The 12,833-nt window shown below is 43.9% G+C and overlaps 1 protein-coding gene across 1 annotated transcript in view; it reads right to left on the bottom strand.

Moving 5' to 3' along the window:
• The window catches only part of DNAH3 (dynein axonemal heavy chain 3), a 112,004-nt gene that overhangs the window by 19,144 nt on the left and 80,027 nt on the right, over positions 1 to 12,833 (bottom strand). Inside the window, exons 39-49 of the mRNA XM_019542168.1 lie at positions 11,912 to 12,041; positions 11,175 to 11,411; positions 10,567 to 10,670; positions 7,328 to 7,622; positions 6,582 to 6,761; positions 6,275 to 6,398; positions 6,039 to 6,195; positions 3,439 to 3,582; positions 2,149 to 2,815; positions 1,896 to 2,061; positions 1,178 to 1,394 (exon numbers count right to left, since the gene is read on the bottom strand). Of these exons, the coding sequence (XP_019397713.1) occupies positions 1,178 to 1,394; positions 1,896 to 2,061; positions 2,149 to 2,815; positions 3,439 to 3,582; positions 6,039 to 6,195; positions 6,275 to 6,398; positions 6,582 to 6,761; positions 7,328 to 7,622; positions 10,567 to 10,670; positions 11,175 to 11,411; positions 11,912 to 12,041 (2,421 nt within the window). The remainder of the gene's footprint in view (positions 1 to 1,177; positions 1,395 to 1,895; positions 2,062 to 2,148; positions 2,816 to 3,438; positions 3,583 to 6,038; positions 6,196 to 6,274; positions 6,399 to 6,581; positions 6,762 to 7,327; positions 7,623 to 10,566; positions 10,671 to 11,174; positions 11,412 to 11,911; positions 12,042 to 12,833) is intronic.

Raw genomic sequence — 12,833 nt, 5'->3', positions numbered from 1 at the left:
CCGTGTTGGAATAGATTTAGCTTGTGCACTGAGGATCGCTTCCTTGAGAAGCAACCACTCTTCTTGAACTCCCAACTCCCTGGGATCATGGTCCCTGAGGGCCTGACTGACTAGCCTCTTGAGCTTGTCAAAGTCGGCTTTTCTGAAGTCAAGGACCCCTCCGAATTGATTCACAGATTTGGCAATTCAGACATAGACACAGCTTTAAATATTTTTTCTACATACCTCTAGATAAAAGGCAGCTCATGAACGCTGCGATGCTGGGGTGCTTGCAGTGTCCCACAGTAGCGTGGGGGGCTCCCCTACGCACTTGGCAGTGGACCTGGAAGTGAACGAGAAGCACTCCTGGGTCCACTGGGGAGCATGCGGGGGGCCCCCCCATAACCCTCTGGCGCTTCCTGGGTCTGGGGGGCACCCGGGGTTGCCCTGTGGCCGATAGCCGAGCCAGGGGTGAACAGGGGCACCCCCATGTGCGCTACCCAGCAGACCCGGAAACAGACTCGAAATACATCCAATTCACTTTTGGGATCACTGCCGAGCATGTGGGGGGCCCCCTTGTGCTCCAGTGGGACGCTCCACACACCCCAGCATTGCAGCATTCACAAGCCGTGCTGGTACCTCAAGGTACGTAGAAAAAACTTTTAAAGCTGTGTCTATGGCTGAATCGCTGATTTTCTGAATCAGCATTGAATCTTCAGATTCGGATTCAGCTGAATCGAATCGGGGGGGCAAAGATCCGAATCAACTAATCCATCACTGTCCCCAATTCAAGCTAAATCCGAATCAAATAGGGCCTCCTTCACACATCCCTAATAAGCATAGGCATGTACAGTCAGTATTAGGAAGGCGCCTAAGGAAGCCATTCTGCAAGAGATTTCTCAAAAAAGGAGCACTGAGAAAACTATTGCATTTTTTTAATTCAGCTATTTCTTCTACCATGGTTGATTGAATAGCACCCTGTCCATTAGGTGATGTCATCTAAAAATATATGTCACAATCTCTTAAAATAGCTAAGCAGTACTTTAACATTTCCTGGTGGCTTTGAAAAGAAAATTGCTAATAGTACAGTGAACAGGGAATTAAGCTTGCAACTCTTTTTAGCCTTAACAGCTGCCTGCCTTATTACCCATATGCCATGTTAAAAAAATTATCCTTACTGTTTTCAGTCTAAGCTTACTTGTGAAGATGCAAAGTCAAGTTTTTGGAGGCCAACGAGGTACCGATTTCTCATTGTATTAACTTCTTGCCTTTTGCTGTGTAGCAGTGATTTAAAGGTGAGAATCAGTTCCAGATAAGATGTCGGTGTTACATAGTTGTGCCTTCGCAGTGTGTTGTAATAGCTCACTGAAAGTTCTCTCACACTTTCTTGGAAATATTTGCACATCAACACAACCCTAAGGGAAAATCCCATGTTACTATGTAACTATGTATTAGAGTTAATTATTAATTAGGTATTAGAGTTATGTCACAGCAATCAATAACAATAACCTACCAAACCATATAGTTCTCTTAACATCTAATAAAATGGAGCCAGATTCTGCTCTCAGTTACATCAGTTTATCCAGAGTAACCATACTGAATTCAAGGAAATGACACAGTGGTAAAAGAGTGCTAAGAACTGGTTTTGCCCATTAACAAATACATAATTGATCAAATTCTCTTCTTAATGGCCTGATTTTCAGAGTTACTGAAGTCAAAGAGTGCTGCAGGTATTTAGCGTGTACAAATACTGGGGCCATAATCCATTACAGTCCTACTGCCTTCAATGGAATTGTACCACTGTAACAAAAAATGGTACATTTATATTAGGATAATATCTTAATTATAATTATACAAGCTTGCTGAGGCATAAATAACAAACAGCTGCATAAATTTTCTGACAAGGAAATACTTACTCTTTCCGCACTTCATCTTCAAGTTCAACATCCTCCAAAAACTTGTTTGCAACCATTTCCAAAGCATCTGTGGGCCAAGTTTGGAACCAGTCAATGGTGCAGCAATTTATCAGTGATGGGAACATTCGTAATCGGTTCCGGAACGCATCTCCAATCGGACTCATTGCTGGAAGGAATCCATATTGTTAATTAAGTTTACCAGGGTTATGAAATAAAGAGAGCTACAAAAAGACAAAGTGAGATATATACAGACCTAAGACAATGTGCAAATTTTTCTTCACTTTTTCAATAAAAAAGTTATACATAGCAAGTGGAGTTGCCTCAATTTTCTTGCCTTCTGTCCTTGCTGCAGCCTGCATTTTCTCCACAATTTCAGCTTTCTCATCAGCTGCAAAGATGTTAGGCACATCACCTGTATTCAGTAGCATGTTAATGTCCTCCACAAATGCCTCATCTTTTATTTGATTATCACAGAACAAAAAGCACACATTTTTATCACCAACACCAGCCTGCAGCATAACACGTTTCACATCCTCCTTCCATTCATTGGTGGCATAAGACTTTGTAATTTCAATCTGAAAGAGCTCAAAAGCATTCATGAAGGTGGCCAACTTGGTAGCACTTTGTCGCCCGCTTCCACCAATCCCCACCAGTAACAAGTGACCATTGTCCTGCTTTAACACTCTGCAGATCCTTGAAATATGTTCAATAGCAAACTGGAACATGACTAAGGACATTGGTGCCTTGCTAATATTGTTGTACTCTTCAAGGTAATATTCCATCACAGCTGTCAGTTGCTTTAAGTCTGTGATTTCATCATAGGCTTTTACATCACCATCTGGTTTTAAGTAGTCTCCAAAAAAGAGACTGCGTATATTATCATCAGTGATCTTGCCAGTAGGTGACAGATGACTCAGTACCTATTGAAAATACAAAAATCAGACATAATTCAGACTAAGTACTTTACAATAACATAAATCCTTTTTTCTTGAATGTACTCTCTTATCCACATAGTACTATCACTGTGGGAAAGCCTGTTTTCCAGCTGTTCTGATGCATGCTTTTAGCCCAAGCAAAAAACAGATGGGAGTAACACGCGTGTGCTGACTGTAATTTTTCAGCTCTCCATACCTTACAGAGCAGCCACCATGATTTCCTTGTCAGGTATATTGTCAAGTTTCCAGAGCACCTCTAACAACGTGCCCATAGCATCTGTGAGTTCTTTCAAATGTGCACAAGTCAAAAACTGCTGAAATCTTGGCCCTATTCATGCAAGTTACTCATTCCAAGTGGCCCTCTGGCCCTCTTTAAAGCCCTTCTGAAGTTGATTCCATTTGCAACGTGTAATTTGCAGAATGAAGGCCCTTATTTGCATGTGCAAAGGCACAATACACAGATAGAGGTTACCCCAATTACTGTGGGTGTATCAACAGATGCCACCCAAAAAATTGCCTAATACCAACCAAATATAAAATGTGCAATTAGTTTTATAATGAATTAATCCAGCCTCTACATCCAAAATATTATGTATAACCTAACATACCTTATCAACACTCTGCTTGAAGCTATTTGATGTTGTTTCTTTTACCATCTTAAAGAACACCTGCCTGTCCTCATTATCAAGTAAACGGTCATAGAAAACTCGATAAACCTCATGAATCCAGAGCCTGATCAGCTTGTCTCCATCCTATATGTGCAAAGAGAAATCAACATGCAAATATATTTAAGGCAGGAACTGCTTAAAACCAAAGTACTCTGATCTCCATTTGGAGTGTGATTCACCTCATGCCCAAGTTAATGGAACTCTTGGTTTTCAAATGTTCAGTATGTGGCTCTGTATTTGTTAACTAAACTGGCTCCTCCATACCTAATGACAATGTCTTATCCATTCTGCCAATAGAAAGCTGTCCTCTTATGTGAAATCATTTTTCTATTGCTACACTGAGTGGGTTTATCCGTAGGCTTTTTACAAAGATTTTTCAAATTTTAGAATGATGCTGGAGACATCAAACAAAAGACATCTAAGATTCTATGACTCACGACACGTTACAAGGGGGTTCAAGACTCGGGACACATGACAAGGAGGAAACAATGGTCAGGAAATTCTAGGCCCACTAAAGACAGACTTTGGCCTAGGTATACTCTCCTCACAAGAAATAAGGATTACTGTGAACAAATCCTGCCACTGAATTAACATTAGTTAATTCACATTAACTATTCCAATGTTCTCCAGGAAGGCTTCAAGAATGTCTGCAGCTGTTTTCTTCAGCTTCTGCACCAAGAGAGTTCACTCATAGCTAGATTTTAGGACCAACTTGCATCCCACCAGCACAATTCTTCATTGTAACAGGATGAGAATTTTCATAGATTTCATAGACATTTGGGCTGGAAGGGACCTTGGAAGATCATCAAGTCCAGCCCTCTGCCCAAGGGGCAGGATGTCAGCTGGGGTCAAAGAATCCCAGCAAGATAAGCGCCCACATGGTTCTTAAAAGAGTCTAGAGGAGGTGCTTGCACCACCTCTGGAGGGAGTCTATTTCAGACCTTGGGGTCTTGGACAGTAAAGTAGATTTTCCTTATGTCCAGCCTAAAACGGTCTTGAAGGAGTTTATGACCATTGGACCTTGTCATCCCTTGGGGCACTCTGGTGAACAGGCGTTCCCCCAGATCCTGATGTACACCCCGATGTACTTATAGGCTGCCACCAGGTCACCCCTGAGACTGCACTTTTCCAGGCTGAAGAGTCCCATGGCTCTCAGCCTCTCTTCATAAGGCCTGTTCTCCTGCCCTCTGATCATGCGTGTGGCTCTCAAGCTTCTCCACGTCCTTCTTGAATTGTGGAGCCCAGAATTGGATACAGTACTCCAGCTGCAGCCTCGCCAAGGCCAAGTACAGCGGGAGGATGACATCCTGAGATTTGCTTGAGGAGCTTCTATGGATGCAAACCAAAGTTTTGTTTGCTGTACCAGCTATGACATCGCATTGGTGGCTCATGTTCGTCTTATGGTCAGTCATGTCCCCCAAGTCCCATTTGACCATGGTGGTAGTGAGTGTAGCACTGCTGAGCCTATAAGTATGATGTAGGGGGTTTTTTCCTCTGAGGTGGAGTACAACACACTCTCACTATTAGCAGGTTTGGCATTCGTAGTTTCAAATGCCGAACCCACAACCTAAATACACTTAAAGGAGCTCCTTAGGAGCTCTGCATTTGCCACTGCCAGGCTCCCACCACTACTGCTGCACTCCTGCCGTCGCCAGAGCAGCCGTGCTCCCCCCTGCCCCCCACAGCTGCCGGGGGCACTACATTCATGAACGCAGTGCCTTATTTTGGGGATTTCACCATTCGCAGGGAATACAAGAATGTATCCCCCACAAATGGCGAGGGTCTCCTGTACCTTATATTTTTCCATATTGAAAGTCATCAGGTTTTATCCACCCGCTTTCAAAGCCTATCAAGGTCAGCCTGGATCACCAGCCCATCCTTGGGTGTGGATGCTCTACCCCAAAGTTTGGTGTCATCGGTGAACTTGGCCAGTCCACCTCTGACACGAATCTCCACTTCGTTAATAAAGATGTTAAAGAGTACAGGTCCGAGGATGGAGCTTTGGGCGACACCACTGGGCGCCATGATGATTCACTTCTGTCGACTACCACTCTCTAGGTCCGACTTCGGAGCCAATTCCCCAGCCATCGAATTGTGATGTAGCTGAGGCCTTTGCTCAGATTATTAATACATTTGGTTTTCTGTAGTCCCCAGAAACTTCCATTGTTCAAGATATATTTCTGAGGCCATATTACTTCATTTATTAGTTCCCCATTTGTGAAATTTTAATCCTCTTTTTCCTCCTCTCTGCCTGTCTTGCCTATTAAAACTACAGTCTCAGGACAGATAACTGTCACATACTACATGTATATACAATGCCTAACACATTGAACCTTTGCTGGTGCTACTACCTGTTTCAAGAACATATGAATATTCTTTTTCAGAGGCAGAGGGGAAAATATAGAGAAAAGTATTCTAACCCAATCCTCATTTTAGATATGTAAGTATTGAAATTATTATGAATGGAAGTCACAAGAATTTACTTCACTAATACTTTTTTACTATCTTTATTCTAGGAACACAGTTGAAAAGCAACCTACTTGTAAGTGGGTATGTGGACACAGCAGCACTCCTCTAATAACCCTGGAGAAATCCCGCAGATTAAAAACATAATGGGATTTGGAAGGCGTTGGAAGAAAATTCTCGACAGCCATTTTATAAATAGCCATTGTAGCTTGGATCATCAGCTTGCCAAGCCTTAAAAAAAAGGGAATTATGAAGTATGGAGAGGAACAATTTGAGAAAATATTTGTCCCAGGCAATGTTTCACTCTTACCTTAAAAATACTGGCTCAAAGCCCTTACTGAAGTGCCAGTCAACAACTGAAGTGAAAATCTTGGCTAAAATTTCATCATCAAAAGAACTGATGGAAATAATATTCAAGTGTCGTGTGAAACGTCCTGTAACAGAAGACCCAATAATATCCAGCACCATACAATCTTATTTTCAACTTACTACAGATGTAATCACCAGTCTCCAGTAAAACTAAGTTTGTCTCCCTATCTTTAGTTAACTATATGGTATCTCATCTCAGACATGTATTTCTCTCTCTCTGATTACAAGTAGTTTGTATATTTTCCTACCTGTAATATCATTTCTTCCACCACCAGGAGGGCCCATTGCTGAAACAAACAGGACGTCTACGATATCAAGCCTAGATGTATCCTTCTTATCATACCAATGGCCATGATCAATCCATTGTCTAAGAAGCTCAATGGGTGGCTGGGCTCCATACACTTCCTTTGCAGGCATATTTAGATCATCTATAAACAAGGTTAGAAAAATTCAAAGTGCAGCTGCCTATTGTTTCTTAGAAGGCAAACAAAAATTCCAACTGAGCCAGAACTAGGAAACTGTTAGCTTTCATGGAGGAGGTTCAAGGACCTACTTTGAAAGCCTTCAAGAGAAAGTTGGATGTTTATCTTGCTGGGATCCTATGACCCCCTACTGAGTTTCTGCCCCTGGGGCAGGAGGCTGGACTCAATGATCTTCCAAGGTCCCTTCCAGCCTTAATGTCTATGAAATCTTTCTGATACAGATACTAAATCCAATGCAATTTTATCATGCACATTTAAGTTAAAAATGTTGTTTCAATAGTGATTGCTTGCTGTTTATTTCATATCACATTACAAGGAACCAGCCTTCACAGGTTTAAATGGAGTCTGTCTCAAAGAGAAGCACTACTTAAATGTATATAAGCTTTTCTTCTACAGGTGCTTTATAGAAAAGAAGAACTGAAGCAGTGTTTAATTATCAGACTCAATAAAGAGTTTAGGTTTTCCACATAAATTCAGAATTCAGGAGACACAAGAAAACAAAATTTTCTTACCCACAAATATTATAGCTTTCTTTCCCACTGGAGGTCCAAATAATCCTTTTCTTCTCCTATCCAGCTTTGACATAATAATATCCTGGGTTTGGTTAGCTGAAGTTCTTGCAGAGAAGTTGATACAGTTTGGGATGTACTGATGTTTCGGAAGTTTTAGCAGAAAACTGTTGATAATAGCTGATTTTCCTGTGCCAGTGGAACCCACAAACAGCAAAGGAATATTGTGTTCCACATATGTTTTTAAGAAAAATATTTGCCTGGCAGTTACCATGGTTGGGATTATGAGATCAGATACCTGTTAGATGGGAGATTTCATGAAAAGGACATCTCTGATACCATAATTAACACAGATCCGAAATCAATGTACTGCAGCAGGTTTATAGTACAAATACAGAGTTCAAAAAATTATTAAGAAATGCAAAAAGTTTTATTACAAATTTCTAGCACAATTAAGAGCTGGCAGCTAAGAACCCACTTTAGTTCTGCATCTGTACAGTGCCTAGCACAAGGTGGTTATGTCTAGGGACCTGAGGCATTACAGTAATACAAATTAAAAGGGAATTATATGGTTCCTGATTTGATTCTGAGGTCAGCTCTGCCCCCTGCTGTGCAAAGGGAAGGGAGCAGATTGCCACGGGATGTCTCTCCTTCTCCCCCATGTGAGCAGAAGCTGTGTTGTGTATATCTAAAAAATATTTTTAGAGGATGCAGTCAAATTTCATCTTCTCTGTCCCCCATACTTCATTCCAGATGCTAACTGTGCTGATACCTAGCATGGAAATGAGGCATCAAGGTAACAGGGGAATGGAAAACATTAATCTAAACTTCTTAAAGCACTGTACTGAACTGAATTTGCCTTCACACTGCACCTATATGGTAAGGAAATATAATTCACCCCACTTTGTAGAGGGGAAATCTGAGACCTGGAAAGCTTAAGTTCAAAGGCTGCTATCAAAATGCATGCACCTTAAATTTTGGTGAGCTCTTGAACATTCAGGATACCCAGGATGTTGCTCTCCACATCCTTAGGGGTCTATAAGTCAGTCTATCTGATAGTTCTGATTAATTTGCTTATGCTAGACTGGACCTTAAGAATTACAAATGGAGGCACTGCAAATCAGAGGCTACTTTTCTATTGTAAGAACTTTCCCCAAGGTCTGTAGCAACAAGGACCAGGACCCAGATCTTCAAGCACTGGATCATCCTTGTTCTCCATGCTCACTTTGAATGCCGAGATCCAAGTGTTGGTCCAATAACAAAAGAAACAGGACTTAAAAATGGAAAGGCTCATAGAAAGCTCTAACAGAACAGAAATTAATCTAGGTGCCACGTGTAGCTGATGTAGAGTTGTGCATCAATGATGCAGAGTTGTGAGGGACTCTCCCCTGAGGGACACGGAGGGACCTATCTGCTGTCCGGACCTCTTGGCCAGAGAGGTCTGCTACCTTCCTAGGTCATGCATCCGGGACATTACGGAGAGGATCCCCAGGCACATCCATCCCTCTGACTACTACCCCATGCTCCTCATCCATGTAGGCACGACCAACATGGGCAGAAGTAATCTGGACCGGGTCATGAGTCAAGGGACTCATGGGGGCTGAGCTCAAGGGACTGGACTCAAGTAGTTTTTTCTTCTGTGCTCCCTGCTGCAGGCCATGGACCCAAGAGGGAAGGCTGTGTAGAAGAAGTAAACAGATGCCTCTGACCGGTGGTGCTACCACGAGGGCTTCAGTTTCTTTGACCACAGCATGCACTTCAGGGAGAGAGGACTTCTGGGACAAGATGGCATCCACCTTGAGTGGAGGGGTAAGTCCCTGTTCTCAGCCAGGATGGCTGATCTGCTAGACAGTGCTTTAAATTGACTTCGCTGGGGGACGGGGAAACTCCAAGTGGACCATGCCCAGGGACTGGCACACAGGAAAGCTCCCACGTGGAGGACACTAAGATAACTGTTTTTGAAAATGCTACCAGAATGGTTCTCCCACGGCGTCTCAGGAAATCGAGGGTGTCAGTTGGGGGTCTCAGCTGCCTGTACACCAATGCCAGGAGCATGGGGAACAAGCAGGAGGAACTACCCCTGCACTTCAACAAGGATGTGGAAAAACTTGCGAGAGTCCAGAGAAGAGCCACCCATATGATCAGGGACTTTCAAGACAAGCCATATGAGGAGAGGCTGAGGGACTTCAGCCTACAGAAGAGAAGGCTGAGAGGGGACTTGGTAGCAGCTTACCACTACACTGGGGGGATACATCAAGAATTCAGTAAACTCAATGAACATGGGCCAACAGTGTGGGGACGTGGTCAGGAAGGCCAACCGTACCTTGTCATGCATCCACAGATGCATCTCGAGCAGGTCCAAGGAGGTGATCCTCCCTCTCTATGCGACACTGGTCAGGCCGCAGCTGGAGTACTGCGTCCAGTTCTGGGTGCCACACTTCAGGAGAACAACATGGAGAGGGTCCAGACCAGGGCCACTCGCATGATCGGGGCCAGCAGGGCAAGCCCTACAAGGAGAGGTTAAGGGACCTGAACCTGTTCAGCCTCCACAGGAGAAAGCTGAGGGGGGATCTATTGCTGTATACAAACTAGTTGGGGGGACCAGCAGGCATTGGGGGAGTCCCTGTCCCCCCAAGCACTACCAGGAGTGACAAGAAATAATGGTCACAAGCTAGCAGAGGGTAGAGTCAGACTAGACATCAGGACGTGCTACTTCACTGTCAGGGCAGCTAGGATCTGGAACCAACTTCCAAGAGAAGTGGTGCTGGCTCCTACCCTGGGGGTCTTTAAGAGGAGGCTGGATGAACATCTTGCTGGAGTCATTTGACCCCAGTACTCTTTCCTGCCATGGCAGGGGGTTGGACTTGATGATCTACTCAGGTCCCTTCTGACCCTACCAACTAGGAAACTAGGAAACCCCTGGGGAAGATCAGGAGCAATGGATACAAACTCCTGGAAGGTTATTTCAGGCTCAATTCCAGGAGAAATTCCTTCACAGTCAGGGTGTCCAGACTGTGGAATAAAATCCCTCCAGTGGCAGTACAGTCATCTACCCTGAAAATCTTCAAAAGGAGACTGGACAGTCACCTCGCTGGGGACCCCAGTTGTCTTTTCCTGCCTAGTTCAGAGGGACTGGACCCAATGATCTACCAAGTCCCTTCCAGCCTCTAAGAGTCTATGAATCAATCTATGAACCATTTATCACTCAGTTACTGTCTATAACGGAAAAGATTAATGTTAACCTTTGCACCAGTAGGTATCATTTGCTCTTCTTTAGTGATGTAATCAGTCCACATGTTCCACTGCCCACTAGCCTGCTTGTGAAAATAGAAGTCGTACACACTCCCTGTTAATTGAGAAAGACAATACAAGAAAACACTGGTTAGACAGCAAATATAATACATTACATCATTTTAGCATGTGAAGTTCTGAGCGTTTCCTCTTATCATTTTTCACCCCCAGGATTGAAAGGGTTAAATGAAAACATTTTCCTTATATGCCTGTTATATACACAGAATCCAATGCTGAGAGATGGCGAATGCTTCTGTAAATAAGAGGAAGGACCCTCCCCTCCTGTTGACTCTCATCGTCAGGAAGTTGCTAGGAGCAGCCTAACTAAGCTCACTGCATATGGCTTTGTTGTCCCACCACAAACTAGGACACATGCTGCCCATAGTTAAAGCAGCAGGAAAGGGCTCCCCACTGTGCAGGCCCCAGGCTTGGCAGGCATAATCTCAGCAACAGCAGAAACATCTGCTGGGCACCATATTCTGCTATACACCATTGAGAGGATTTAGCAGGGTTGTAAAGCAATGGAAAGAGCAGCATAAACAAAGTTATGAAGCATAACCTCTTTCTGGAAAGATATTGTTTTTGGTGAGCTTCACACTTTTGGGGCGTGGGTTCTCATCATCCATTCCCATTAACAAGTTGCGATAAAAGACATCAAATTTCTTTCTGCTGTCTGCATCGATGGTCCCACCAATTGTCCAAACCAAAGCAAAAAGGAAAAGTCCCTGCAGCCATAAGATGATCTGCTGACTAGACATCGTTTCACCATCCTCAGTATTTGACTGCCTTATTTCATCTGAAAAAGGTACATTAAAATTTGGTTAAATGCTACTAATGATTAAAAATCATAATGCAAAGCCTGCTCATTAAAAACATTCTACACCTAACCCTGAGCACAGGCTTCAGTGAAGCAATACCAGCTTATACTGTGTGAAAATGTGTCCGTCTCCTAAGAATGTAACATATTGTTTTCAATTATAAATGAATGAGTGGGAAAATATCTTGAAGGATTCTAAATATTTTATTAGGATGCTAGCAAACAGTAGGCTGAACATATGGGCTATACCAAGAGGACCTTATTCATGTTTGTAAAGCGCTAAGATCCTGAGATGAGAGGTGCTACATAAGTGTTATTACCATCAGTGAACAAAGATCTGGGCCATGTGATCCAACCATCCCTCTTCATTCTAGCGGAAGGCCTCAGGCATTTATTCACATCAGATGGCCTGGATTTTCTATTATTGCAACACATCAGAAAAAAAGAAATATGAAAATGAGATATTAAATGATACTTACCAAGCAGACAGGTATACAGTCTCATCATGCTATAGGTTAGATGAATAGAGGATGTCTGTACTAAGACTTTGCACTGAAGGCGAATAAACTCCAAGCAAGGCTGAACTAGCCACATAAACATGTCATTGACCTGTAAACAGAAAAGGAGATTGTTTTAAAGCAGTGTAGTTGTCCAAATACATATACTTGCTAGGGCTGTGTAAAATGGCTATGCCTCATTATGATTTCGGATTCAGCTGTTTCAGAGGACAGTGATTTGGTTTGGTGTTTCAGATCACTTCTCCGTTTCAATTCGGATGAATCTGTTGCACAGTTTCAACGCTGTTTTGGAGATTCAGATTGACTGGGGAGAGGCAGGCACAGCTGGGTTGCTGCAGGTTCTCCTGTGACTCCTCCAGCTGTGCCTGCCTCTCCCCAGGTGGGGAGAGCTGTGGGAAAGCTCCCATGGCTGCCCTGCCTGTCCCCATCCTCTGCCTAGCCCCAACCTAGTCCTAGCACTTAAAAAAAAAAGAAAAAAAGCCCTGTAGTCACCAGCTGGGTTAACAGCAACTGGGGCCTCTGGGCGCTCATGACAGAGCACCCCTCCGTGCAGCACAGGGAAGCAGGGGGCAGTGGGGTTTGCCTCCTTCCCCCCAGCCTGGCACCTGCGCAGCAGCTGCCCCATGGTGTGGGTACAGCATGGCTTGGCAGCACGCTGGCAGCTGGGGCTGCTGCGAGTGACTGCTGGAGCTGCCCCAGCTCCCAGACACCCTGCCAAGCTGCACTGCACCCATGTCATGGGGCAGCTGCCATGCAGGTGTCAGGCATGGGGGTGAGCCCCACTGCCCCATGCTGCATGGGGGGGGCTCTGCGATGGGCACTCAGAGGCCCCAGTCACCACTCTTGCATCTGGTGAGTGTGAGGTTTAAAAAAAAAAAAAGAG

Source organism: Crocodylus porosus, unplaced genomic scaffold (genome assembly GCF_001723895.1).
Source record: "Crocodylus porosus isolate Cpor-Errol unplaced genomic scaffold, CroPor_comp1, whole genome shotgun sequence".
Classification (NCBI taxonomy): domain Eukaryota; kingdom Metazoa; phylum Chordata; order Crocodylia; family Crocodylidae; genus Crocodylus; species Crocodylus porosus.
Note: the sequence above shows the minus strand (reverse complement) of the source record. Positions and strands in the feature narration are given on the sequence as shown.